Source organism: Zalophus californianus, chromosome 17 (assembly GCF_009762305.2).
Source record: "Zalophus californianus isolate mZalCal1 chromosome 17, mZalCal1.pri.v2, whole genome shotgun sequence".
In the NCBI taxonomy this organism is placed as follows: domain Eukaryota; kingdom Metazoa; phylum Chordata; class Mammalia; order Carnivora; family Otariidae; genus Zalophus; species Zalophus californianus.
This window is the reverse complement of record NC_045611.1, coordinates 48,800,849-48,828,713: the sequence shown is the minus strand read 5'-3', so window position 1 is coordinate 48,828,713 and position 27,865 is coordinate 48,800,849. Positions and strand designations below refer to the sequence as shown.

The window sequence follows — 27,865 nt, the reverse complement described above, 5'->3', positions numbered from 1 at the left end:
AAGCAAGCCTCAGGCCCAGGATCCAGGTTTAGCTGACGCTCCCATCCCCTAGCTCATCACATTTTCTATAAGGCGCGTTCCTGCTCGCTCACGCACGCGCAAGCCTTGCAGTTTCTTGTTCGTTTAGCTGCGGACTGTACCAAGTAAACCCGGACAGCGAGGGGCAAAGCCCGGAACCCCCTGCGCGGGCCTCGTCAACGGCCCAACTCGGAGAGCCCCTCTTCCCACAGTACGACGGGAATGGTCCATCTCGCCGCGCAAGCGCCCTAGGTTCTTCACGCCGCTTTGCACTGCCTCCTACCCGACTTGCAGCGCAGGCGCAGAGCCGAGGCGTGCAGCCGCCGCCGCCGAGCCAGAGCGGGGGCAGCTAGCGCCGGTGAGTGTCCGGGATAGGGGTGCGCGGGGCATGCTGGGAAGCGGGCGCTACGGCACCGCTGCATGATGGGAGTGACGGCTCCCGTCACCGGGGCGAGCAGGCAGCCGTCTTGGCCCGTGATGGCCGGAGGGCGAGACCCAGGCTCCCTTTTCTCCCCCAACGCGGCTCCGTGCCGCCCTGGGGCATCCTGGGGAAACGGGACGCTCGGCCCTGAGGCATTGTGGGAGTCGGTCCGCTAGTCGTTATGGGCCTAGTGCATTCTGGGTAGCATTATCCTAGCTCCTTGTGGGGAAGCAGTCCCTTTTGTCACACACCTTCCGCTGAGCATCCTGGAAGCTCGGAGTGTTTCGACGCAGAACACCTTGGAAGGTGGTCATTATAGGCCCGAGGCGTCCTGGGAAGGATTGTCGCAGGGCATTGTGGGGACTGGTCCTTATTGTCCGGTGTAAGGTTTTGCTCTGGCCTCCTTGCCCTAGCATTGTGGGAACGTGTGCCTATTATGTTCACGCAGGGCATCCTGGGAATTCGTTCCTGTAGGTTCAGTATTTGGTGGGGCCTAGGCACAGTGTTTTCCTTGTGGTAGTGAGGGAGCCTCATTTGTGTCCCTTTAAAATTATGGAAGCCGGTATGGCCACCATAGTCGTTGTAGGAATGGGACTTGTGCACCAAAGAATGTCTCCACTTGACATCTGGAATACTCTGGAAGGTCCTTGTGTGATGTGGGTTTGGGGGAAGGTAGGCTGGACTGGTGAGCAATGTCTCCTGGTAATCTCATGGGAAGTCCTGATTGTCTCTAGTGTGTGCTTGCCAGGTAACATATAGAACGTCCAGTTCAATTTGAGTTTCAGGTAAATAACCTTTTAGAAATGTTTATCCCAAATATTGCATGGAACCTGTGTATATTAAATAATTTTCTTTTTATCTGAAATTAAAATTTAACCAGGCATGGTTTGTTTTTATTTACTAAATCTGGCAAACTTATCCTGGCATGAAGTAGAAATCCCAAATTAAATGGACCCTACAAGCAGTAGGGCATTAGGACAATTCTCTGCCAATTATGAATTTCCTGTCCTTAAAGCCCAGATCCAGGTGTCTTTAGAAAGCTCCCCTGCCATTGCTACCAGGCCGCCCCCCCACCCCATGCACCAGCCTCCTCCAGGCTTCGCTTTTTTTTTTTCTTTAGTCCCCAGCATTAAACTTGACTTCTAGGCTTTGAAGGGATTGTGTATTTTCCACCATTATATCCCCAGTACCCAGCACAAGTCTTGGCATAAAGAGGTGTAGCTGAGGCTGCCAATCCTTTCACTAGCTTGGCTCTTCTTGGCTCTTTACTGCCAGGGAGTGCAATGGGAGACAAAAGAATTGCCGTGTGTGTGTGTGTGTGTGTGTGTGTGTGTGTGTGTGTGTGTGTGTGTGTGTGAAGGGAGGTGTTGGTGAAGAGGGATAGGAAGGAAAGGAGTCAGAGAAGGCTGTGTGTGTGTGTGTGTGTGTGTGTGTGTGTGTGTGTGTGTGTGTGAAGGGAGGTGTTGGTGAAGAGGGATAGGAAGGAAAGGAGTCAGAGAAGGCTTCTTGCCAGAGGTAGAGATGGTATTTGGGCTCGAAGAAGTACAGAGGTTCTTGTGTTTGAGATGGGTTTTGGAGAGTGAGTAGGAGTTCTCCAGGCAGACAAGGACATTCTAGACAGCAATAGTAGGATTTGCTAAGACCCACAGATGTGAAAAGCCCTGGTGTGCACGGGGAGAGGTGAGAAGTCTGAAATTGCTGGGGTTTATAGAAAGGGTCGTGGGTGGGAGTATTAACAGCCACTGTTAATGGAGTACCTGCCACATACCGGCAGTTTATATTGAATCAGCCCACTGAATTCAAAAAGTTTTTTCAGCCGAGGGATCATTTTATGAGAGATAGGGTAACATCAAATCCTATTTCACCCACCAACTAGTTGGTGTGACCTTGAACTACTTGTTAATCCTCTCTGTGCCTCAGTTTCCTCGTGTACAAAGAAGGTGATAATCTCTCAACGTAGTTACAAGGACTACATGGGTTAAGCCCCGGGAGCCCCTTTGCTTGAAGCTACACAGCTAGAATGTGGCAGATTTAGGGTTCAGACCAAGACACCACTTTGCCAAGGTATAGAACTAGGGCTGACACAAACTAGTGCTGTCATACCACTCATTTAAATACCGAAGTCCTTCTAGACTGATCACCACTACATCAAGGAATTCCCTACCCCCAGCTGCCACTTTGGACCCTCCCCCAGCCCCGGACTTTCTCACAAACTTAGCAACTAAAGGGTTAATTCTTGGCATAGGACCATGTTCCACTCAGTTCTGATTGGTGCCCAGGCTGATACCTGCTGCTAAATATTTGGGATGCTTCCCCACACCACTGACAGCTTTGTTGCCCAGATGGGGAAATTAAGATCTATAGAAGAGCTGGGGCTATCTTTCTTTTCCTTTCCCCCAGCACTGAGCACACAGCTGGGCCTAGGGAGGCAGATGCTATGTAAAAATTTATTGAGTCACCACAGGCCTTTCCTTCCCCTGCGCAGCATCCCGCTCTACCTGCCGACATCCTGCATTGGAGAACTTGTGACCCAGGTGTGGCTCTGAAGAGCTGGCCGGGGAGGGACGCTGCCCAGCTGCTGCTCTTCTCCTGTCTCCTGTCCCCTCCCCTGGCCATGACAGAGACCCGTGAGCCAGCTGAGACTGGGGGCTATGCCAGCTTGGAAGAAGACGATGAGGACCTCTCTCCAGGTGAGGCAGCCTTAGAGATGGTGGCATTGCCTTGAATATCATCCTGGCTTGGAATTGGGGCTCTACTGAGAAATCTAGAGGGGGAGTGGCCCCTTGTCTCGCTAGGTGTTCCATTCTGACTGGGACTGTGTGCCCTGCTGGTGGAATCCTTCCGGCTGAGACTTCTGGGGGTTGTAGATTGGCTAGGATTGCTCTCCTTAACAGGGGTTCTAGATTGGTTGTGGTCTCTCTCCTCACTGGGGGTTCGAGATCGGCTGTGCTCTCTCTCCTCACTGGGGGTTTGAGATTGGCTGTGACCTCTCTTGCTGAAGGTGCTAGATAGGTTGTGATCTCTCTCCTCTCGGGGAGTTCCGGATAGGCTGTGATTTATTTCTTTTCTGAAGGTTCTGGATTGGTTGTGATCTCTCTCTTTTCTGAAGGTTCTGAATCGACTATGACCTCTCTCTTTTCTAGGGGTTCTGGATCGGCTGTGATTTCTCTCTTTTCTGGGGGTTCTGGTTTGGCTGTGATCTCTTTCCTTGCTGGAGGTTCTAGATTGGCTGTGATCTCTTTCTTTGCTGGAGGTTCCAGGTCGGCTGTGCTGTGTCTCCTCGCTGGGGGTTCTAGATCGTCTGTGATACCTCTCTGTGCTGGGTGTTCTAGATTGTCTGTGATCTCTCTCCTTGCTGGGTGTTCTAGATCGTCTGTGATCTCTCTCTCTGCTGGGTGTTCTAGATTGTCTGTGATCTCTCTCCTTGCTGGGTGTTCTAGATCGTCCGTGATCTCTCTCCTTGCTGGGTGTTCTAGATCGTCTGTGATCTCTCTCCTTGCTGGGGCTTCTAGACTGGCTGTGACTTTTTTCCCTTCTGGGGGTTCTAGATTGGTTATAATTTTTTCCCTTGCTGTGGGTTCTGGATTGGCTATATCTTCTCATCTGACTGGGAGTTCCTTTCCGGGTACGACTTCTTGCCCTACTGTGATTTCTCTTCGAACTGTGACTTCTCATCCCACTGTGGGCTCTCTTCTGACTGCGACTTCTTGCTCTCCTAGACCAGCTGTGACTTTGGGCCCCGCTAGGGGTGCTAGACCGGCTATGACTCCGGGTCCTGCTGGGTGCACTATCCGGGTTGTAACTCTTGCCCCTGCTAGATACTTCAGTTGGGCTGTAACTCCATTCCCTGCCAGGGGTGGTCATCTGACTATATCTCTTCACCCTCCTCGATGATGATGGAGACTGGCTGTAACCTTTCTTCTTGAAGGGAGTTCTAGTGGGGCTGTAACTCTTGGCCCTACTTGGGGCTGTAGCCAGCTCAGAACTCTTCCCCATGCCTGAGGCTCCTGGTGGGCTGTAACTCTTCTCTCTGCTCAGATTTCCAGGCTGGCTCTTACTTCTTTCCCAGTTGTTGTTTCTAGGCTGACTGGAACTCTTGCCCCCACTCTGTTTTTTCTGGGAAGTAGGAGTTCTTGCCCTGTTGGGCACACCTGGTGTGGCACCGTGAGTTCTTATCCTGGTCATGGTGCTGGCCCTGCTGGGTGACCTCTTGGAGCTGCGGCTTCCCCTTCTGCCAGGAGGTCGGCCCCGGCTGTGTGTGCCCCTCCGCTGGTGGGGTCTTACCCCACTGGCCTTGCTGATTTTGCTGGCCCTGGTGTCAGTGCTGGCCTTGCTGGGCGTCCTTGCCCTGCTGTGGACTCGGGACTTGCTGCCGGGCTGTTTAGAAGGGGCTGTCTTTGTACTTGCCCACTTGGTAGACTTGGAACTGCTTGGGCTTGTGGCCGAGTTGGGGGCCGTTGATGGCTTGGTGGGCACCGAGGAGCTGTTGGGCATTGCCGATTTGGTGGGCCTCAAGGAGGCGGGAGGCTTGGGAGGCACTGTGGACATCGAGGGTTCAGTGGATGCTGGAGACATGCCAGGCTTGGAGGATCTCGTAGGTGGAGAAGGCATGGTAGGTGCAAAAGGGCTTGTGGTCCTTAAAATCACAGTGGACATGAAAGACCTGGTTGCCATGGACAACAACCTGATTGCCTTTCCCAAGCCAACCGCATGAAGTCATAGTGGGCCTTGAAGGCCCTGGAGGGCAGGTGGTGTGAAGTCAGGTGGGAAGAGAAAGAGGGGTGGGGCCCCGGCCCAAGGCCAGAGGGGTTTCCTCTGTGTTTTGCAGCCATTCAGCAAATGTCTGCTGAGGCTGCCTGGGGACTCAGCATTGCTGGGGACATGGAGATGGGTCAGACCCAGGTGCTGTCTTCCAGGAGTCCCCCATCTCCAGGTCACTACCCAGGTAGTCAGGATGTGTTGGAGTTTGGGTGGGGGGGTGGGGACAGGGGCAGAGGGTTCCCAGACAAGAGAGAGACACTAACCGCCTGAGGAGTCCGGGAGGACTTCACAGAGGAGGTGATGTGTGAGCTGGGCAGTGTTGGGGACCCCAAGATGAGTCAGACCTGCCCTAAAGGAGTCCTAGTCTGACGGGGAAGACATACCGGGGCCCATGGCTGCAGCCAGGGGAGAGGGCCGGGCCAGCGGGAGCCAGGGTGGAGGGAGCCGCCATCATAGAGAACAGAGCCTGGGTGCTGGGGCCTGAAGGATGAGTAGGAGGTCACCAGGCAGACAGAGTGGGGGACAGCCTTCCAGGAGGAGGGAGCAGCCCACACCAGGGCCTCAGGAAACGGGTGTTAAATGGCAGAGAGACGGCAAGACCGAGGCAGGAATGAGTAGAGAGAGAGCCGCAGGGAGGGACGTTCAGCCAACATTTAGCACCTACTCTCCTGAGCTGGGGGATGCCGGGGACCCAGCAGTGAGTCAGAGCAGGCCTGCCCCCTGGTCTGGTGGGAAAGGGCTTTGTACAGGCACAGCCCTCAGGGCTCAGGGTGAGGACAGCCAGAGGGCAAAAGACAGTGAGTGGCTGCCTAGGATGAGGAGATCTGGGACAGCCTCACCAAGGAGGGAGGCTTCCTACTGCGTCCTAAAGAATGATGGGGAAAACCAGGGTGAGACCTTCCCAGCAGAGGGAAAAACATGTGTGAAAACCTCTGAAAAGGTTTGCTAAATTGAATGCCAGGCACAAAGAAGGCGTTCTAGATGCTAGAGATGCAGCAATGAAGCAGACAAAGTCCCTGCTCTGGGGGACAGGCAGTAAACACACAGGTTGATGTTGGATACGAGAAGTTGAGGAGAAAAAACAGCAGAGTCAGGGGCATAGGGAGTGCTGGGGAAGGATTGCCGATCAGACAGAGTGGTGAGGGTGTCTCTGAGAAGGTGACCCTTGCTCAGAGACTTGGCGAGGGGAGGGAGCAAGCCTTAGTCCATCTGTAAAAAGGGGGTAGCAAACGCCCTGCGGCAGGTGAATGCCTGAGGGGTCGAGGAGCCATGAGGAGCCCAGTGTGGTTGGCTCAGTTGTCATAAGAGCCCTCCAGGCTGCTGGAGGGAAATGAGGAAGAGGACCCAGGATGGACGCAGAGCAAGGCTGTAGCAGTCTTAGGGGATGCTTTTGATAGGTGCCTGCAGTATTTCCCACACCACTGCTGCTGTAGGGGGGCCTCCCCCCGAACCAGTGCTCTGTGTGCACCCCCGTAATGACTGCTGATGGCACCCTTTCCTGTCATCGACTGCAAATTGTTTTCCTTTTTTGTAACCCACACTTGTCCTAGACATGTCCTGCATGCCCATGAAATCACAGTAATATATCTGTACTTACAAATATTTTAGCAGGGGCACCTGGGCAGCTCAGTCGGTTAAGGGTCTGCCTTCGGCTCAGGTCATGATCCTGGGGTCCTGGGATCAAGTTGCATCAGGCTCCCTGCTCAGCGGGGAGTCTGCTTCTCCCTCTGCCCCTCCCCCCTGCTCCTACACACACACACACACACACACACACACACACACACACACACACTCTCTCTCTCTCTCTCTCTCTCTCTCTCTCTCTCTCTCTCTCACACACACACACACACACACTCTCTCTCACACACACACTCTCTCTCTCTCTTTCTCTTTCTGTTTTTCTCTCAAATAAAATTAAAAAATTTTTAGGGGTGCCTGGGTGGTACAGTGAGTTGAGCACCCATCTCTTGGTTTCAGCTCAGGTTGTGATCTCAGGGTCATGAGATCGTGTGCTCTCTCTCTCTAAAAGACAGAGTTAATTCACTTAACTGTATAGGTATATACACACCACATACATGTGTTTTAATTTGCTTGAAGACCTATTTGTCTCCCTAAAATGATCCATTGTAGGTCATCACCCATATTTAGCTTTCCCTGTTAGAGCTGTGTGACTGGAGGTGAGTGAGTCACCTAACTGCTCTGTTCCTCAGTTTCCCATTTGTCACTTAGGGTTAATAATGGTACTTGCCTCCAAAGGTTGTTATAAGCCTTAGGTAGGTTAATATATAAGAGCAGGGTTCTTCTTCTTTTTTTTTTCTTTTAGATTTATTTATGTGAGAGAGAGCACGCGTGCGCGCACACTGGGGGGCAGGGGTGCCAGAAGGAGAAGGATAGAAAGAATCCCAAGCAGACTTCCCACTGAGTGCAGACTCCAGTGCGGGGCTCGATCCCGTGACCCTGAGATCAAGACCTGAGCCAAGATCAAGAGCCCGACACTTAACCGCCTGCGTCACCCAGGCGCCCCAAGAACAGGGTTCTTAAAATAGCAAGGAACACTGTTATTGTTACCGTTTTTATTACTGCTGCTTTGTCCTTATTAAACCCCTAAGGTGCAGTTCTCGCAAGACATCCATTTGCTCAGACACTGAGCACCTACTGCGTGCCAGGCCATGTTCGATGCGACTGGGATTCCTCTGGGGGGAGGAGCAGGGGCTGTGTCCGGGCTGCCCCCTCCATGCTGTGGCGAGAGTCTGAATGAGGCTCAGGGAGGGGGCAGAGCCCTCGGCCTCAGATGCCTCTGTCTCTCCCCGTCCATCCCCCTACAGGCCCCGAGCATTCCTCTGACTCTGAGTACACTCTCTCAGAGCCAGACTCCGAAGAGGAAGAAGATGAAGAGGAGGAGGAGGAGGAGGCCACTGATGATCCTGAATATGACCCTGGCTACAAGGTGAAGCAGCGCCTGGGGGGAGGCCGGGGGGGCCCATCCCGCCGGGCCCCCCGTGCAGCCCAGCCCCCAGGCCCCCCAGCCCAGCCCTGCCAGCTCTGTGGCCGCTCGCCCCTTGGGGAGGCCCCACCAGGGACCCCGCCCTGCCGGCTCTGCTGTCCTGCTACAGCCCCCCAGGAAGCTCCAGCCCCTGAAGGCAGGGCCCTCGGGGAGGAAGAGGAGGAGCCACCTCGGGCTGGGGAGGGCCGACCAGCTGGGAGGGAGGAGGAGGAGGAAGAGGAGGAGGAGGAGGAGGAGGAGGAGGAGGGCACCTACCACTGTACAGAGTGTGAGGATTCCTTCGACAACCTCGGGGAGCTGCATGGGCACTTCATGCTGCATGCCCGGGGGGAGGTGTAGGGGGAGACCCCACCCAGGGAGCTTGGCCAAAGGGGTGGGGTGGGAGGAGGGGGCAGAGGAAACTGGGGGAGGGTCACAATGGTCATGGGGGATGGGGGTAACGCCGATCTGTGTCGTCTTAGCAGTAGATGTGTGAAGGCCAGAATAAAAGCCAAATTCTGTGTGTGTTGGTCCAGCGTGTTTGGTGTGTGTGTGTGCGTGCGTGCATGTGTGTAGACTCTTGAGTGTGTGAGGCATGGGCCTGGGTGTTTATCCCCTCCCATCCCCTGGGGCTCCTCCCTGGGGGGACCCTTAACATCGTCATTAAGACTTTCAACATTTCCTGAGTGCTTCTGTTCAGTGTGGTTTCCATGTATTTACTCACAGACCCCATGATGTACGGGCTGGACTCAACAGTACAGAGGTTTCGCGCTCACATCATAGTCCAGGGGGGGTGTTTCAGGTTGGGGGACAGCCTTTCTCCATGCAGTGATTCGAGGACCCGGGCCATCCCTTAGCCGACTGTCATCCGCAGGGTCATGGCTGAGTGGCTGTGGCCTGGGTCCTGCTGGTGGAAGAGGAAGGCCAGCCTGGCGAGGTACCTGTGATGTCTTACCAGCCCCAGCCCCAGCGGGGCACATACTGCTCCCATTGACATCCCTCTGCTGAGAAATGAGTCACATGGCCACAGCTCCTTGCAGGGGAACCTGGGAGAAGCGGTCTAGCCAGTGCCCGGAAAGCAGAGAACAGTTTGTGGAGGGTGGTGGAGGACAGCTGATGTCCTCTGCCCCTGCCCAGGAGCCTTCACAAAGAGGACATGAATTACAATCAGAGCTGTGCTTCCTGGGTGCCAAGTGCCGGTCCAAGAGCTTTATATATATTGACTCATAGAAGTTGTGTATCTAGGAACTTCCAAAAATAGAACCTTAATTATAATTACAGCTGCCATTTTCCCAGCGCTTACAGAGTGCTGCATTTTATTTGCATGAGATCATCAGGTCCTTAGAATAACTCTGTGAGGTAGGGACTGTGATCCATTAATTCATTTAGGAATTATCTTCCGAGTCCCTGCTGTATGCTGCGCATTGGGAATATACCAGTGAACAAAATAAAACCCTTGTCCTCATGGAGCTTGCAGGGGGGAGGGTAGGAGAGACAGTAAATAAGTAAGATGGAGCGTATGCTGGCCGGGGGTAGATGCTGTGGAGAAGAACAAAGCAGAGGAGGGAGAACAGTGCTGGAAGGGGGCTGCCATTTTAAATGTAGCCCTCCCTGAGGAGGTGACGGAGCCCTAAGCAGAGGCACAGGGGAGGAGGGAGCTGGAGCTGCATACTTAGGCGGGACGAGCAGTCCAGGCGGGAGGAGGCAGGAGCCTGTTGGGTGTCAGAGAGGGCAGAGCTGGAGGGGTGAGGGCAGAGGGGAGCGGAGGGCCAGCTGGTTAGAGCTTTGTTGGAACTTGGCTCTTGCTTGGAGATGGGAAGTACTAATTCATAGAAGTTTGGCACCAAAGCTTCTTAGAAAATAGAAGCCTAATTATAATGATAGCTACCATTTACTGAGCATTTACTGTATGCCAAGCCCTGTTCTAAGGCGCTTTACATGTGTTAACTCATAGAAGCTTGGCAACTAAGAACCTTCAAGAATAGAACCTGAATTACCGTAATGGCCATCATTAAATCAGCGCTCACGGTGGACCAGGCCCTGGGCTAAAGCGCTTTATATGGACAATCGCATCGGATCCTTATGAGGTAGGGGCTGTTATTTATTCATTCATTCATTCAACAGTGATGTATTGAGCACCTGCGAGATACTGGCACTATTCTGGGAGCTGAGAGTAGAGCAGTGAGCATGAACAAGACTCCCTGCCTTTTTGGAAACCCCTCTTATAACGCAGAAGACAGATACTTTAGATAGAGTAAAATATATAAAACGTAGAGAACATTAGAAGGTAGTAAGTGCTGTGGAGGAAAACGGGGTGGGGAGGCGTGTGTGTGTGTGTGTGTGTGTGTGTGGCTCCTGTCTTCAGGGGCAGTGAGTGCAAAGGCCCTGAGGTGGGGCCCTACTTGGGATATTTATGGAAGAACACTTAGGGCATGAGGCAGTTGCTGATGAAGGCAGGGGAAGACTGGTGGGAAGGCAAAGTCAGGGAGGGGCAGAGGGCCAGGCCTTCTAAGCCATTCTACCAATTTGGGCTGTGTCTCCATGTCTCCAGTCATTGTCATAACCCTTAGAGGCATAGGGGCTATTATCACAACCATTTTATAGCGGTTCCAGCTCGGGCCCAGGGAGGTTGACTTAACTGCTACAGGTCGGTCATACAGCTAATAAGAAGCAGAGCCCAGGTTTGACTCCTCACAACGGGATGCAGGGCATACGTCCTTCCCCGTTAAGCTACATTCCAGAAATGGCAGCCTGGCTGTCCGTAGCCACCATCTGACTGGCAGGAGTGTGTTTGGTCTCCACAGAGTTACGGAGGTTTTTTAATCATGTTGGTTACCAACATTTAAAAATGGGCAGATTTCACATCAAAATGGAGGGTTGGAGTTTCTCTTGAAAATTGTGAGATCTCGATTGCTGAACCCACAATCCCATAGGACAGTAGCTTGTTGGAGCTGAGTAAGGGTTACCTTCTGCTAATGGGGCATTCCGGCCCACGCACCCATTCCCCACCATCTGGCATGTGGACCCCTCACGCCCTGCTTGCTTCCCTGATGACGGTACCTGCTTGGCCACAAAGAACACTTGCATTTTGATGCCTGTTACAGGATCTTATACCAAAGCATCTGTCAAAACCCACACTTTTCATCCTAGAGACTCAGAATCTGAAAACCTGACATTTATCCACTCTTCAGCTTGAGACTTTCCTAACCACTATAGCTTAACATCAATGACTCTTAGAATCGTCAAAGCAGAAATTCACAGCTCATTAAAACACCACAGATGGATTTTATTTCCTGGAGCAGCATGCTTAAGCGCTCTCCTGCCCTAAGATGGGGGTTTCTAAGCATGGGTGTAGAGAACAATCCATTCATCAGCAAAAATTCCTAAGGATATGAGAGACTGGGAATCCAGACACCTAGTCTGCTGCCAGTGGGGTCATTCAGTTCCTTGGGGTCCAGGCAGGATAGGGACACCAAGCTGGGAGTTACAACGAGAGGACTTAACGCAGGGGAGTGGTCATGCAGCTGTTAGAAGTCTGAGAGCACAAATGTGGAAAACTGAGGCAACTGAGCAGTTCGTTTCTGCACAAAGCTCCCACCCCTAGGACTGGGGTCCCGGGCCCAGCAGGAGCTTGGAGGACAGGCCGTGTGCAGAGGTTTAAACCTCAAGAGGTTTAGCACAGTACCTTGTGCCCAGTACAGAATGGCACTGGAGCCTGAGCTGCTGCTGGAGGGAATCCAAAGCAAGGTGAGTCCCTTCTCCGTCTTCCTACCTTCTTTATGCCCATCCCTCTTGTGGGCAGAACTTGAGGAAGCCAGCTCTGGAGTCTGGGAAACCTAACTGCAGAAAGCCCAGCATCACAGAGCATCACAGGGATGATGCCGAGAGACACTCAGTAAACAATGGGCACAGTTGAGCATTCTTTGAACCTCTGAGATCAAGTGTCCTAGGTGCTGGGGAAGCGAGGAAGACATAACACTTGCCCTCGAGAGTGTGTATTCCAGGGTAAGAACACGGATAATGACAGACAAAAGCATGATAATCCCAGGTATTGAAGAGCGCTAAGAAGAAATTAAGTCAGGGTAAGGGTTGCTGGTGCCACTTTAGCCAAGCAGGTCAAGGAGGACCTCTCTGAGGTGGTAGCATGTGTTGAGTCCTGAATAACGTAGGGACAGTGTTGCAAAATTCTGGGTAAGAGCACTTGAGGCAGAGGGAATAGCAAGTGCAAAGGCCCTGAGGCAGAAGCCAGCCTGGCATGTGTGACTGGAGTATAGTGAAGATAGAGCTGGGAGGGAGTTAAGATTGCTTAGCAGGCAGGGGCTCCCATCACTGTTGGGTTTTCTGGGCCTGGGTAAGGTCTTGGGATGTTATTTATGGTATTCCATTTGAGGATTTTAAATGAGTGATGTGCACTGACTTACATACACGGGGGGTGGTCTGTAGTGGACTGGAGGGGGTAGCAGTGGTAGCAGGTCCGGGGGTGGGGTGAGGGGAGCAGTTAGGAGAGCAGCTGTGGGGAGGGCCAGTCAGACTTGGGAATTTAAAGATTTTTTTTTTTTTTTTTTTGACAGAGAGAGACATAGCAAGAGAGGGAACACAAGCAGGGGGAGTGAGAGAGGGAGAAGCAGGCTTCCCGTGGAGCAGGGAGCCTGATGCGGGTCTCGATCCCAGGACCCCGGGATCATGACCTGAGCTGAAGGCAGACGCTTAACGACTGAGCCACCCAGGCGCCCCAGGACTTGGGAATTTAGAAGTAGAGTAGACAGTTGACCAATCTCATGGTAGTGGTGTAGGTGGGGGCTGTAGGAGTCACATCGACCCTTTTTACGTTTTTGAGACGCCTATTCGTCATCCAAGTGACTTTCTCATGGGGAGAAGTCTGGGGTTTGAGCTGCAGATAAAGATTGGGAAGTCACCAGTGATGCTATTTAAAATCTTGGGAATCTATGACATCTGGAGAGTGGGGAGAACAGGAAGAACACAGGCAGGCTGCTATCTATCTCAGGGGAGCATGTGTGATTCCAGCCTTAGGTTTGGGTTGGAGGGAACCGCTGTGGGGGAGGTGTAAAACATCTGGGTTGGAAACTTCTGAGCTGTCGCCAGGTGCAGAGGAAATATTTGACTTTGGTGAAGTCGATATTTTAGGAAACAGTGATGGCCAACTGACTCCAAACCAATTTCCCCCGTAAGTCATCCAAGCAAAGAGATCCGGGCTAGCTAGCCCCGCCCAAATCCTACACAAACAAACACATGCATGCACAGCCCCCTACTAGAGGTAGTATTTCCCGGGATGGGAATCCTGGCTGCCAGGCTCAGAGTAGGTTGTTTGTCTGTCTGTTAGAGAAGAGGTCAGCCAACTTTTACTGTAAAGGGCCAGATGGCCCTTTCCTATTTTAGGCTTGGCGGGCCATACGGTCTCCATTGCGACTACTCAGATCTGCAGTTCTGCGCTGCAGACAGGCTTTAAATGAGGCTGCATGTGACAGAGACCCAAAATAAGGGTGATTTAAACAAGATAGAGGCTTATTTCTCTCTTACGTGATAGTATGGAAGTGGATATTCTAGGGCTGGTATGATGACTGCTCCATGAAGTCATCATGGTCCCAGGGGCGCACGGTCAAGGGATCCATCCTTTTGCTGTCTTGCTGCTCTGCCAGCCCATATCTTGCTCTCATGGCCCAAGATGGCTGGATACCATGTCCACACTCCAGGCAGGCAGGTAGAGGAAAAGGCATGTCCCTCTCTGAAGCCTGAGAACTCTACCCAGAATTTAGCCAGAACTCGGGTCACAGGGCCACACCTAGCTGCAAGGGACCCTGGGGAATGGGAGTGTTTGTAGCTACCATGTACCTAGCTAAAAATTGGGAGACATCTATCAGTCTCTACCATATCTATCTCAGCTATGGGCTCTAAAAACATCCCTCAGTTCATCCATCTCCTGTTGAGTTCATAGGTGTTCAGAATGGTTTGATCCCTATTCAGCTGAATTCCTGAGACCAGACAAAATCCAGGTCTCCTACTCCTCCGCCATCTTGCTCCGCCCCCCATCCCTCGGTTCAGATAGACTCTGTGATTATTGTATGCAGGGCATCAACCATTGTCACTAAAGGGGGCAGGACAGGTAATCCAAAGTCCTGACCACACTCAGCACGAGGCCCGGTGGGACTCGGCCCAGGGTTAGGCTTTTCAAGAGCTGAAAATAGGATCTTAATGGGAGCTCTCCCAATGTTGGCCAAATACAACAGGAAACAGAAGGTATCTCTGTTTGATTTCAAACCAGATTCCCTGCAGGGCCAGGCCAGCTCTGACCTAAGCTTCCCCCTCCCTGTGCCCTTCTTTTTATTTTATTTATTTTGAAAGTGAGAGAGAGGGATGTGCGAAGGGGTGTGGGGCAGAGGGAGAGGGAGATTGAGAATCTTAAGCAGGCTCCATGCTCAGTGCAGAGCCTGAAACCGGGCTGGCTCTCACGACCCTGAGATCATGACATAAGCCGGAATTAAGAGTTGGACGCTTAACCACCTGAGCCACCTAGGCATCCCCATCCTGTGCCCTTATATTTTCTGGGAATTCCTGCTCAAGAGCCAGAGTTCCTTGTTTAGACATTTTAATGTAGGTCTTTTTTGTTTTTAGATACTATTTGTTAATTTTATTCATGTCATCTCACTTACACATCTAGAAAATATTCCATGACCAGAATAGTACATAAAATTATTTAAGCGGGCAATAGATCATTGGGGGGGGAGCCCCAGTCCATCCAATACCATGGCCTCTCCGTGAGTGGGAAAGACTGACAGGGTGGTAGAAGACAAGGACTTGAATTGCAACCCCCACATGACTCAGAGTACAGCCCCCAACTTTGCTATTCTGTCTCCAAAGGCCCAAGTTCCTCCACGTCTGGGACCCTTCCAGTGACATTACAGGCCCCGCAACACCTCACCTTCCCTGCCCCCTTTCAGGCACACATCCAGGGGAATTTGCTCCTACAGCTCATGCCACCCGTCTGGGAAGAATTAAAGGTGATTACACAATCTGCAGCTAGTTGTGATTTCAAACTATTTAATTGGGAATGAGGGAGATACAAATAACAGTTTTCCCTTTTGCTTGCTCATTTTTTTTTTTAAACAAAAGATTTCACTAATTTCACTATATCCCTGAAGGCCTCTGTGTCCTCCAAAGACTGAAGCTGTAGATGAGCATCTTCTGGGTCCTACTTATCAGGAGTCCTTTGCCTGTCCAGGGAGGGAAGCAAATCCTTCCAAGGCCCCCGTCCCATATCAGAGGTGGGTTCTAGCAGCCAAAGAACCCTCCCCCACACCCATTGCCCTAGGGAGGGCTTAGCCCTCACTCAGAGCTCCCCCCGGGCATGCCGGATGTAGTGTTGATGCAGCCCAGCTTCCTGGGCAAAGTCCTGACCACACTCAGTGCAGGCAAAGGGGCCGGGAGGGGTGCGGGTCTCATGCGCCTGGCGGTGCCGCCTCAGAGAAGCAGCCTGCCCAAAGGTCTTGCCACAGTCAGGGCAGGGGAATGTAGGCTGGGCAGCGGTGGGCACCACTGGCGTGGAGGGCCTGGCGGCTGGACCGTGGCTGCGCTGATGGGCGATCAGGGCCTTGGAGGAGGGGAAGGACCGGGCGCAGGTGAAGCAGATGAAGAGGGCCCCCTGCAGCTTCTGGGCCACGAAATCCGCTGGGTGCTCCCGCTTCATGTGACGCTCCTGGAACTTGGAATCGGCGAAGGTGATGAGGCAGCGGGTGCACTGCGGGGCCCCCAGGTGGCCTGAGGGACGTGGGGAGAGGTCGGGGGGAAGCCAGCAAGAGTCACCAGGACCTCTCCCAAGCCCCAGAGTCATGCCAACAATTCACATTCAGGGCTTACCATGTGCCAGGCTATATGCCAGGGCTGGACAGTGGCACAGGCAAACTATTACAGGACCTGTTTTATGGATGAGCAGGCTGAGGCTCAGAAAGGCCGGGCAACTTGCCTACAGTCATGAGGCCGGGAAATGAAATGGTGGAGTCAGGACTGGAACCCGGGGAATCTGCCCTTCCAACAGAGCCCCGTGGTTAGAGCACAGTCTCTGGAGCCAGACCGCCTGGCACTGAATTCCAGATCTACCACTTCCTAGGCAAGTACAAGTTTCCTCATCTGGAGAATGGGGTCATAACCATATCAGTATGGCTACAACTGATCAGTACGGTTATTGCTATCTCATTGGGTTGCTGGAAGGAGTAAATGAATTAATTCATATAAAGTGCTTAGAAGAGTGCTACACAGTGGTTTGCAATTATTAGTATTGAGAAAGAGAAAAGCAGCTTGACAGCCGGGGGCCGGCCTGGCGCTCGCAGCTAGGCCTTGATGTTCTCCTGTTGAACATAAGCAGTTTCACAGAACCTCGTCAGACAAGGCCATGCTGTGACTGAGATGAATCAAGTCAAGACCATGCCAGAATAACGTCTGAACACAGACAAAACATGAACGTTGTCCAAGCCACAAGAAAGACCAAACACCCCACTATCCTGGCTCTTAGGAGGGGCTGCTGCTGCTTTATCAGTCGCAGCTTGAGCCTTTGTGCCTCCCTCCTAGATAAGATCTGACCACCCTATCTTTTGCACCTGCTTACCAGGCAGCATCTAATTCTGGAGCAAAACCCTTCCTTGAACCCTTCCCAAAACCACCTAAGATAAATCCTTTCTAACACGGAGATGCCCCACAGCGCCCCAGGGCATGTGTGCTTCCTCAGTGCAAAGAGCAATAAACCCAACTCGTTCAACTGTAGGGTGTGTTCCTGGTGGTCTTTGGCTGAAGGGCCTTGACACTGGGGCTGTCCTTGTCACAGATAACCTCTCCTTGCCTGGGTCCGACAGGAGGACTGAGATAACGAAGGTTAAAAGCTTACAAAGCGCCCATAAGCATCAAGAGCCTTCAGTAGAAGCTGTTGCTATCATGCTCTGTCAAATTGGCTGCCTTCATTAACATCAGACCTTCCCCTTCTCTGCCCCAATCCCCATTACAGCCGTGTCACCTGAGTAGTGGCAACCTCTCTTGACATAGGGAAACCCAAGCCCGAGTCACACCGAAAGTCTGAGGCAGAGTTGGGCCTGGAACCTTGGGGCTCCTCTGCCAGTGCCCCACTTTTCCCAGCCACATCTCCCACCCCAAGCCTCTCTGGATGCCACTTTGTTCCCCCGAACTGCAGCCCACTTGAACTTACGTGGACAAAGCAGGGTGGGTACATCTGAGCAGAATGAGGGTAAGGGTGGAGAGTGGCAGTCCCTGGTAGGGCAGCTTAGAAGCCATTTATTAGAGACCCTTCCCAGCAGGCAAGTGCTTGTAACGCCTGGGACACTGAAATGCTATAGAAATACCTTTAGCTAGCATCAGCTCCAGCACCCCACCCTCCTCTGGCCAGCAGCACTCACAGATGTCGCCTCCTGGACTGCGGGGACTCCTCTCCTTGGACGAATCCTGCTGCTCCATGGTCTCTTCAGGGTGCGGGTCCTCCATAGTGACTGGGATCCCTCTGGTCAAGAGAGTAGCACGCATGACAGAATAGTAAATCAAGTGAAGTCGCTCGTCTATCGACAGCATTAAAGGGCCCGCTAATCCCGTGACTTCTGACAGGCTCTCCTTGCCCCCATAAGATGCCATCCTCTTGAACTCTAACCTGATGGAGCTGTTCCCTAGGGAAGCTTCGACCCTCCCAAAAGAGTCGACTCCCTAGGTTTGTGACACCCCTTCGAGCCTTCTCACCTGTATGAGACCTGTGGCCTCCTACATCAAACTAACTCCCTGAACTCGGCATGGAACCCTTGAGCTTTGACACCAGCCTCATCCCCGTCTCCCACGTGTCTTGAGGCCGGTGCTGGCATCCAGGCTTTAGCCCGCCTCTTCCCGGGAGGCATCTTTCTCTGACATCCTGTAACCCTCGTTCCACCCAGGGCCCCCGCCTCCCACGCGCGCCTTCAGCCTTCGCCCCAAGCACTGCCCTCGGTTCCCTCCTCCCGAGGCGGGTAGCCCAGGCCTCCGTTTTTCTCCAGACGGCAGAGGGCTGCCTTTCGTTGCGCCTGTCAGTCGCTCGTCACAGCGCCGCCACCCGGAGGGAAGCGGGGTAGGGCCCACCGAGTCTTAAGGTCCCAGTGGCTTCCACGCCCTTTCGCCTGATGAGCCTCTCGAAGCCCAGGCCCGGCATGCTATCCGGCAAGTGATGCAGTCTCGCCAACCGGGTCCTCAGAGTAACGGGAGGGGTCCTTTTCTGCACTGGGGTGCGTTATGATGACGTTGCAGGCCCCGGTGCCGTACAGACCTCAGCTTCTTGCGCCACTGTGGCCAGGCTCTCCTGTCGCGCAGGCGCCTTGACTCCTTCATTGTTCCGAGCCTTGCGGCAGCAGGACCCCCATAAGGAGCGGGCGTACGTCGATGGCTTTGCGCAGGCGCCGTGAAGGGCTGTAGCCCCGAGGTCACGCTTCCAAGACACACCCTCTCCTTAAAAGAGTGACGTCAGGTTAGAGCCCCCGGAACGTGTCCGGACGTCCCCAAATCCCGGCCCTCTAACCTCTTCGGCCTCCGTCCGCCAGACCCCAGGGGCGGGGCTTCTCGGCGGCTGATAAGTCGCCGCCGACTGAACTCTCAGGTTGTGTCGGCGGTTTGCTCGGTTAGTGATTTGGAAGGGAGGTGTGGGGGATAGAAACATCTATGTCCCTGAGGGAGGAGAGGGCTGGAGGCCCGATTTTGAGAATTTGAAACAGAAAAATGTATCCAGAAAGAGGGCGGATAAGATGCCCTTATCTCTGGGGAAAAAGTAGGGCGTGGGTGCCGGATTTTTCCCTGGGAGTGACATCCAAGAAGGGAAGGGGACGGGGTGAAGGACTGAAGTCTGAGACCAGAGTGGGATGACAAAGAATGAAAAAGGCTGAGTGCTCCCTGACCCGGGTCTGTCCCACCCCCTTGCTTTCCAGGTATGCCACCGCCACGGGGTGACGTGACCGCCTTGTTCCTGGGGCCTCCGGGCTGTGGCAAGTCCGCGCTGATTGCAGCGCTGTGCGACGGGAATGTGGAGACGATAGAGATTCCCGAGGGACGGCCGGACTCCGGGATCCCCAGCCTGCGAGCTGCCGGCCCTGGCCTTTTCCTGGGCGAGCTGAGCTGTCCACCCGCAGCGCCAGGGCCCTGGGCGGCGGAGGCCAATGTGCTGGTATTGGTGTTGCCCGGCCCCGACGGGAACGGGGAGCCCTTAGCCCCAGCGCTGGGAGAAGCAGCGCGGGCCGCCCTGGCCGGAGGGACCCCGTTGCTGGCTGTGCGGAACCTCCGTCCTGGAGATTCGGAAAATGAAGCTCAGGCCCGGGATGAGACAGAGGCCCTGCTGAACAGCGCAGGGTTGGGGGCCGCGGCTCTCTTCGTGCTGCCGGCCGACTGCGGCAGCGGAGATGGCTGCAAGGAATTGGAGCGCCTGCGGGTGGCGCTGCGGAGCCAGGCGGAGGTGCTGCAAAGGTGAGCGAGGAGTTGGGGTGGGTTGGAGGCCTGGTCTTTTAGACTTCGCACTCAGAAAATGTTCTTTGAGATCCGCGAGACCCCACCCCCAGCAAGCTTGGGGCAGGCGTTAACAGGATAGCTGCTGGGGGCCCTGCTCTCTCGTCCAGATCCCACCCCTCAGCGCAGGCTTTGAGGTCAGCGAGGCTCCACCCCAAGCCCAAGCTCAGTGCTGGACCCTTTCCCCACTTCTAGGCCTCGCCCCATCCAAGGGTCAGCTATAGGTTCCGACCTGTCCTCCAGGTTCATTCTCCTGCCAGTGTTCTGAGGTCACAAGCCCTGCCCCAGTGAGAATTTTAGGAGAGGCCAGGACCTAAAGCCCAAATACTACCTCCCTCCCCCGCAAAAGTTTGAAGGAGGGCCCACTCAGCACACAAGCTTGTGATGCCCGCGAAGGTTTTACCCTAGGAGTCACACTTTTTCTTTGAGCCCTCCTCGCCCTCCCCATCATCAGCTTTGTTCTCCAGCTACACCAGTCCTTGTAAAGCCACACCCTCAGTGAGCCTTATTATTTCTGGGATCGCTCCCCCACCGCCTTTCTCTAATCCCGTCTCGTTTCTATGCCCATTTGCTGGCTACCTTCTGAATTTTTTCCCCCATCCCCTGGCCACCTATTTCATAGAAGTCAAATGAGGCTCAGTGTGCATCTTTTTTCCTTAGCCACATCTTCTTCTTTGGTAAGCACTGATAGGTGAGGCTTTTCCCCTCTTTGGTCCTTATTCCCTTCCTTACACCTAGTCTCAGCAAAGAGCGCCCTGGGTGACCTTGCTCTGGTCGGAAGGTGCTTGACTTTTCTTTAGTCCACAATTCTAAGTTGCAAGCCTGTTTTTGCCTGAGCCCGACCTTCGGTGAGTTTTGCTTGGCCTTTCTTAACCCTGCAGGTCCCTTGGAAAAGCCCCCCCCTCCCCTCAAAAGCTTGAATCCCAGAGAAGATTTAGCAGGTTCCCCCTTTTAGGCTTTGTTGGAAACCTGACCTCAACGAACCTGCCCCACCCCTGTTTTAAGCCCTGGTTTCTATATGCTGTACCATTAGTCTGGCCCCTCCCTCTTCTTTCAGGGATCATTCGGAAAATTCCACCCTTATCATCCGAGCCTAGTCCTGTCCGCATAGCACAGCCCTCTAGCGTTTAAACCCTCTTCCTGCCCTTTACCCTCCCTCTTCCTGTTCCTTCAGGCTCCTTCCACCCGCTCAGGATGGCTTCGAGGTACTGGGTGCGGCAGAACTGGAGGCTGTGCGTGAGGCCTTTGAGACCGGTGGCCTGGAGGCGGCGCTGTCGTGGGTTCGCGCTGGCCTGGAGCGCCTGGGCAGCGCGCAACTGGACCTGGCTGTGACCGGCAAGGCTGATGCGAGCCTTGTGCTGAACATGCTACTTGGGTTGGATCCCACTGACCCAGATGACGAGCCTGTTTTCACGCCCCCGGGGCCCACGCCCTACCCCGCCCCAGAGCGTCCCAACGTGGTGCTCTGGAACGTACCTCTGGGCTCCGCGGGCACTGCTGCCGCCCCCCATCCGACCCACTACGACGCCCTCATCCTCGTCACCCCGGGGGCCCCTACTGAGAAGGACTGGGCTGAGGTTCGGCCCTTCGTGCTGCCAGATGCGCCGCTGGTCTGCGTGCGAACAGACAGTGAGGGCGAGGATCCAGAGTACCCGGAGGAAGAGGAGAAGGCAGAGAAGCCCAGCTCCGAGAGCTCAGAGAACGCAGGCGGAGAGGGGTTGAAGAATGCACGCAGTGAGGGAAGGGAGAGCCGTGGCACTGGATTGCAGAAAGGTAGCGGGGAAGAGTCTGAGAAAGCAGGCAGCGGGGAAGGTTCAGAGAAGGCAGGCAGTGAGAGTTTGCCGCGTGTTGGCGGCGGCGCGAAGAAATCGGGCAGTGGGGACTCAGAGCGTGCGGCCGCACTGAGCCCGGAGGATGAGACATGGGAGGTGCTGGAGGAGGCACCGCCGCCCGTATTCCCCCTGCGGCCTGGCGGCCTCCCCGGGCTCTGCGAGTGGCTGCGGCGCGCGCTCCCCCCGGCCCAGGCGGGGGCGCTGCTGCTGGCGCTGCCACCTGCGTCTCCCCACGGGGCGCGGATGAAGGCTGCGGCGCTGCGGGCCGGGGCGTGGCGGCCGGCTCTGCTGGCTAGCCTGGCGGCGGCGGCGGCCCCGGTACCAGGGCTAGGCTGGGCGTGCGACGTGGCGCTGCTGCGGGGCCAGCTGGCAGAGTGGCGGCGCGCGCTGGGGCTCGAACCCGCGGCGCTGGCTCGACGCGAGCGCGCGCTAGGCTTGGCTCCCGGGGAGCTGGCAGAGCGGACGCGCTTCCCGGGCCCCGTGACGCGCGCCGAGGTGGAGGCGAGGCTGGGCGCGTGGGCGGGCGAGGGCACTGCGGGGGGCGCGGCGCTGGGCGCCCTTTCCTTCCTGTGGCCGGCGGGCGGGGCGGCGGCCACCGGCGGCCTGGGTTACCGCGCCGCGCACGGTGTCCTGCTGCAGGCCCTCGACGAAATGCAGGCCGATGCCGAGGCGGTGCTGGCACCCTATTGGCCCGCGCAGTGAGGGGAGGGATGAGGGTCGGGGCTTCCGGGGTGCTCAGCGTCCGTGCTGCTTGGCTCCACCAGGGGCTGAGGACTCCCAGGTCCCGCTTGGGGGGGGGGGGGTGGGGGTGGAGTTGGGAGTCCAGAATCTGGCGTCGGATGTCTGGGCCTCTGAGGTAACAGAGCTGGGGGCCACCACCCAGAATCCTGGGTGCCTGAAGGCGATGAGGGCTCTAGGACTACGGACTGGGATGCGTGACTTGTAGTGTCCTGGATCCCTAGGTCCTGAAGGGGAGTGGGGTCTGGGGGAGAGAACTGATTTCCCTGGGGACCGCAGGGCATGACTCCAGACTGTGTCCTGAAGGAAGTTGAGGGGTTGGACTCCTAGAAGGGGTTCTGTCCTGGTCTCCAGGGGAGTAGAAACTGGATCTGTTGGTCCTCTAGCCCTGGGAGGGGGGAGAATAGGTGAAAGCCCTGGTTCCTGATGAAGAGGGTCTCCATCATCCTGGAGATTCCAGTATGGAGGAAGGAGTCTGGGTACCCCAGGGAGCCGGAATCCTTGGAACTGCTGAGACACATGGGGATATAGGATCCAGGCTTCCCAGAGGGAATGGGTCTGCATCCAGCCTCCCAGTTCCTCAAGAGGGGGTGGTTTTGAATCTTCACTGGACCTTGGTTTCTAATTCCTGGGTGGTGGGAGGTCTCCATCTACAGGAGGGAACAGGGGGCTGTGCAAAAGAGCTGGAGAGCCTTTGGTCCCCCTTGAGGAATAGAGAGATACCTAATATTTGCTGCTCCAGGGGACTGATGACCCAGATTCCTTTCCCAGCTGTTGTGGGGAGGATGGTCCCACAAAAATGAGGGGAGGAGGCAAGAGGTCTGGGCATGGTAGCCAGAGACCAGAAATGAGGCCTTCTAGGTGTGGAAAGGGTAGGAACCCATACCTCAGAGGTACCTCCCACAAATCCCTTAATGGATTTCGACCCTGGCAGTTGTCTCTCTCTGTGTGAGTTTGGGAAGGGATATGACTGCCCCTTTTCATAGGTGCTGAGTGATTCAGGGGCTCTTTGGTGAGTCTTTTCCTTTGTCCCTCTCTCCCTTAGTGGTTTCTATCACTTTTTGGTCTTGATTTGTTCTGACATTAAGCCTAACCCTTTCTGGCCTTGGTATTTTATACTCCTGCCTTTTTTGGAAAAGCAGCTGTCGTACTGCAGTGATCCAGACATTTCTGTGTTGGCGACCTCAGGTGTCACCAAGAGGTTCTGCCTTCTGGTGTACACACAGTGCTGCAGAGGGCAAGAGACCCACAGAAAAGCTAGGGAGCGTTCCAGACCGTGGGAGTGTGCCATGAGTGAAGCAAAGCCAGAAACCACAGTGCCTGGAATGTTCTAGGCTGCCAATGATAGGTAGAAAAGACGCCACAGGTCACAGAATTCTTCAGTGTCAACAAACAGAAAGGGAACCGAAAGGCCATTAAGTAGAGTGAATCTCTTTTATGAGAGATGGGGAGAGCAAAGCCCAGTAAGGGCAGGCTCTAGGCCCAACAGCACACAGCAAGGTCCTACGTGGTCTGGCCCCTGCCTATTCACATTCCCTGCCCCCCCCATCCCCCAACCAGCCTGATCTTCCTTCTGATGCCTGGGTGGGCCACCTTGGATCCTACCCCAGGACCTTTGCATTTGCTGTTCTTCGTAGAATGCTCTGCCCCCAGATCTTCCCATGGCTGGTTCCTCCTTGTCAAGCAGGTCTCAGCTCACATGTCCCCCCAGAGAGGCCTTCCCTGACCAGTGTAACTGAAGTAGCTCACACATCCCCCTTATTCATCTCAGCCCGTCAGTGTTTCTCTTGTAGCAATTATTACTGTAAACAATTACCTTATTTATTTACCTATTTAATAGCTATGATTCTCTTACCTGTCTTGTTCTCTGCTCCATCCCCAGTACCTAGAAGAGTGCCTGACAACACAGTAGGTGCTTAGTAAATACTGAATTCATTATTCCATGGCAGACTGGAACTTAGATTGTCGGCCTCTTGCCACAAGACAGGGGAAATGAGCGAGGCAGGGAGAAACAAGCATCTGGTGGGAGAGAAGCTCCTGTCGGAGGTCAGGGGATCTGGGAAGCAAGCAAGGCCTTGCCACTGGCACTCTGGGTGACTTGGACCAGTGCCTTATTTTCCCATCTGCGAAAGGAAAGGGCTGGACGAGAACCCTAAACACTTCCAAGATCCTATTTTCTTTAACAGTGGGAGACAGGGGTGACCCATCTGAGGGGCAGATACCTGCCAGATGGTACCCCCGTGTCCATCTTGAACCCCTACCACTGGCACAATTTGTCCCTTCGGAGTTGAGATGGCCGAGGTGGGGAAAAGCATTTGGCTCCATACAGAACGGCTTCAGGCATTGTCCTCAAAGGCCTTTTGGGCTTCAGGGGAGGGTGTTTGCCCATATCTGTAATATCCAGTACAACACGTGGGGAAGTGGGAGAGGCGCCCAGCAGTGCTGTCCGACAAACGGAATGTGAGCCGCATCTGTAACTTGAAATGTCCCAGCAGCCACATTAAAAAAGGTAAAAGGAGACAGAGTGAAGCTAGTTATGTTTTATGTAACCCAGTAAATCCAAAATATTATTTCAACATGTAATCAATCGAGAAAAGAATGAGATATTTTACACTTAGCGTACATCGCCTTCAGATGATAAATTTTCATCAGAAGTACCTCTATTTAACTTTCCGAAAAATTTGTCGGTGGAGAAATCGATTCCTTTACCCAAGTTGTCCCGATTATATTGACCAGTTTCCCAATAACTGAGGTGTGTATCCATTTTCAACTAAAAGTGAATAAAGTTTAAAACTCCACTTCCCAGTTAACACTAACCACGTTTCAAGGGCTCAGTAGCCACCTGTGATGTGTGGCTAGAGCGTTGGACAGCACAGACCTAGGACGCTCCCATTATCACGGGAAATCCTATTGGCACAGCTCTAGGGTCAGACAGTCCTCCAGACATTGGGGTAACCTTGGGGAAGTCACTCAGCAAATGGCATCTACCTCACAGGGTAATTGTAAGAATATGTATGTATGTATGTACATGCATCTTCACACACACACACACACACACACACACACACACACACACACACAACCCGTCAGCTCACGCTGTAGCCCTTGGGAGAAGCTTGGCCCCTGGGGAGCTCCGCCATAAGTCTTGTTGCCTATGCCCTGGGCCCCAGGCAGCACCCAGACAGCTCTAGTCTGGGCACCTCTGTCTCACGCCCATGCCTTTGCTCACAGTGCCCTCCTCTGTCTCTGCCACTTTTCACGCCATCTCGGATTTGGTCTTGCCTGACACCTCTACCCCATGCTGCCCTGCTCCAAATTCCCTCTGCCCTCATGCCAACGAGGGTCGTGCCAGAGATCATATCTGAGAAAGCAAAACCCAATTTTGTTTGCCTGTGTCTTTGCTGGGGAGTGCTGATTGTGTTTCTGTCGTTGTGTATTGACACTCTTGGGTGTTGTGACTAATTGGGGGGGGTTGTCTTTTAAATTATGACTTTTGATGGGAGGCATCACATTGCTAGCCAGGCATCTGTCTCTGGGAGCATCCAAGCAGAAAGACTTAAGACTCCCTTGAGAACTGATTGCTGGCTGCCCCCGGGGTGTGTCGACATCGTACTTCCAGGCTGGAAGACCCTCGAAGGCAAGAATTCAAGGAAATGGATGCTAAGTCTTGGCCCTGCCGTTGCCAGAGATGATCTCATCGCCTTAGCCGAATTTCATACATTTCTGGATAATGATGAAGAGACTCGTATCCACTAGGGTGGGGAACCTGGGAGGGCTAATCAAAGGTGTGGTTGGCCTGCGGTGCTTTTTGAAGGAGTGAATAAAAATGTGTAGAAATCCCACTCTGTGTCTCTTCTTTGAGGATTTGAAGGGGAAGATGCTTGGGATTTTGCTTCAGTCTGGGGAAGGAAGGGGCTGGAGATAGTACTGGGTCTGAAGGAAGAAGAGACCAACGGTGGGGACTCCTGGGTCCTGGGAGAGGAGTGCTGGGTGGTGAGGGTCTGTTTGGGAAAGAACCCCTTGAGCTGGAATCCAGAGACTCCCGGCAGTGGGGAGGGGGAGGGTAGATGCAGGTGGAAAAGTGACATTTAGACCTTAGGGGCTTGTGACAGTAAAGCATCCCAGCCCTGGAAGCAGCTTGGCCCATTAATGCCTCTCTGTGTTCTTGGAGAGTCCCTTCTGGCTGTAGAGCTGGCCGCGTGATTTGCCTGGCCACAGGAACAACAAACAGCAAACACCATACAAGTAGACGCTTGAAAAGTGCTCACATATTAGGGCTTCCTCTCTCGCTGCCCTTGGAACCCCTGCCACGCCAAGAAGTCCAGGCTAACCTGCTGGGTGAGTAGAGGCATGTGGCCCAGTCAGTCTTGACACCCCAAGCTACAGCCAGCCAACCCTCTGAAGCAGAGCTGCCTAGCTGACAAGCTGAACCCAGCAGAAGAGCCACCCGGCTGATCCCAGACCAAACTGCGGCCTGGCAGAATCATGAGCTAAATAAAAGGGGATTGAGTGTTCTAAGTGACTAAGTTTTGGGGTGGTTACAGATACAGCCAAAGATAACGGATATAGGCTTGTTCCCGCTCTGTGTGCTGTGGTCCTTTTTCCCCCTGGACGTGACGCAATGATTAAAATCTTAAGCTCTGCCGCTTTGTAGTTGCATGAACTCCAATGTAACATCCCTCCTCTGAGCCTCAGGTTCTTCTGAAAACAGGGCTGAGAATAACAGTGCCTATCAGAGGGAGTTGTCATGAAGGTAAAATGATACTCTCTGCTAGGAGGCCCTGGCAGCCATTCGTGCTGTTTACGAAACACATCCATGGTCAATGTCACCGAGCAGGATTGCACTTCCTAGCTGCCCCACCCCCCCCAAGCCTGTTGGGTTTGGTGGACCATGCGACTAGCTCCGTCCCATGAGTTATGTCAAGTCACTTCTGGGTCACAGCATTTAATCACCCACATGAGACATCCCTGTGCTTTTTCCTGTACACAGCAATGTTCGAGTTGGTGGCTGCTCCACGATTGTGATGAGCAGAACACCCTGTGAATGGTGCCGGACATGTAGGGTGAGGGAAGAATCGACTATTTGTGAATGGGGACTTGTTCAGCAAATACTGCTCTCCTCCCTCACACTGGAAAGGGAGCACCCTTCCTTGCTCAGTTGATGTTGGCTTTGACCATATGATTTACTTGACTCAGTGGAATGTTAGCACACTGGACCTCAGTAGGGGCTTTTAATGCACTTGGGCTCTTGTGCTCTTGTGATCTGCTGTAAGAACGTTAGCCACTGATCCCAGAACTTGAATCCTCCTCCCAAACTGGAGCCAAACCAGCTAATGCAGAGCCAGCCACCCACAAACCCTCAGAAAGAAGAATGCTTGTTGTGATGGTTCAGTTTGGGGATGGTTTGTTACACAGCATTAGTCGACTAATACAACGTTGTTGCCTTAAACCACTGAGATTAGGGACTTGCTCGTTCCTGTAGCATAATCTGATAGAGGAGAGTGTTTAGCGCCTTCCAAGAAATGGCCACTCATTGAGTGGCAGCTCTTATGATGATTACCATGTACAGACATATTGTCTCTAGAACCA

The 27,865-nt window shown here is 53.9% G+C and overlaps 3 protein-coding genes across 10 annotated transcripts; 2 read left to right on the top strand and 1 right to left on the bottom strand.

Annotated features, from left to right (window-relative positions):
• The first annotated feature begins 32 nt into the window (after window positions 1–32).
• Window positions 33–8,888, top strand: ZNF428 (zinc finger protein 428). Its single transcript, XM_035724984.1, has 3 exons — window positions 33–376; window positions 2,925–3,129; window positions 8,026–8,888. The coding sequence occupies exons 2-3, from the start codon at window positions 3,054–3,056 to the stop codon at window positions 8,541–8,543; spliced, it is 594 nt and encodes a 197-aa protein (XP_035580877.1). The 5' UTR covers window positions 33–376; window positions 2,925–3,053; the 3' UTR covers window positions 8,544–8,888.
• Window positions 8,030–26,112, top strand: IRGQ (immunity related GTPase Q). Of its 4 annotated transcripts, XM_035724982.1 has the most exons (4): window positions 8,030–8,147; window positions 10,138–10,270; window positions 19,136–19,667; window positions 20,881–26,112. In XM_035724982.1, the coding sequence occupies exons 3-4, from the start codon at window positions 19,138–19,140 to the stop codon at window positions 22,238–22,240; spliced, it is 1,890 nt and encodes a 629-aa protein (XP_035580875.1). In that variant the 5' UTR covers window positions 8,030–8,147; window positions 10,138–10,270; window positions 19,136–19,137; the 3' UTR covers window positions 22,241–26,112. The 4 variants fall into 4 exon arrangements, with proteins under 4 accessions (XP_035580875.1, XP_027473773.2, XP_027473774.2 ...); XM_027617972.2 differs by lacking the exons at window positions 8,030–8,147; window positions 10,138–10,270 and adding an exon at window positions 18,548–18,681; XM_027617973.2 differs by lacking the exons at window positions 8,030–8,147; window positions 10,138–10,270 and adding an exon at window positions 18,672–18,810.
• On the bottom strand, window positions 14,774–18,598 carry ZNF576 (zinc finger protein 576). Of its 5 annotated transcripts, none has more exons than XM_027617976.1 (3): window positions 18,484–18,598; window positions 17,600–17,700; window positions 14,774–15,956 (listed from the first exon to the last, which is right to left on the bottom strand). In XM_027617976.1, exons 1-3 carry the CDS (start codon window positions 18,543–18,545, stop codon window positions 15,529–15,531), a joined length of 591 nt encoding a protein of 196 aa, XP_027473777.1. In that variant the 5' UTR covers window positions 18,546–18,598; the 3' UTR covers window positions 14,774–15,528. The 5 variants fall into 5 exon arrangements, with proteins under 5 accessions (XP_027473777.1, XP_027473778.1, XP_027473779.1 ...); XM_027617977.2 differs by lacking the exon at window positions 18,484–18,598 and adding an exon at window positions 17,931–18,477; XM_027617978.2 differs by lacking the exon at window positions 18,484–18,598 and adding an exon at window positions 18,166–18,477.
• Window positions 26,113–27,865: the final 1,753 nt, after the last annotated feature.

Coding starts and splice junctions, on each gene's coding strand:
- ZNF428 (XM_035724984.1), top strand. CDS start 3,054: ATGACAGAGACCCGTGAGCCAGCTGAGACTGGGGGCTATGCCAGCTTG. Junction 3,130..8,025: donor CGATGAGGACCTCTCTCCAG/GTGAGGCAGCCT, acceptor ATCCCCCTACAG/GCCCCGAGCATTCCTCTGAC.
- ZNF576 (XM_027617975.2), bottom strand. CDS start 17,828: ATGGCATCTTATGGGGGCAAGGAGAGCCTGTCAGAAGTCACGGGATTA. Junction 15,957..17,599: donor CAGTCCAGGAGGCGACATCT/GTGAGTGCTGCT, acceptor CACGTCCCTCAG/GCCACCTGGGGGCCCCGCAG.
- IRGQ (XM_035724982.1), top strand. CDS start 19,138: ATGCCACCGCCACGGGGTGACGTGACCGCCTTGTTCCTGGGGCCTCCG. Junction 19,668..20,880: donor CAGGCGGAGGTGCTGCAAAG/GTGAGCGAGGAG, acceptor CTGTTCCTTCAG/GCTCCTTCCACCCGCTCAGG.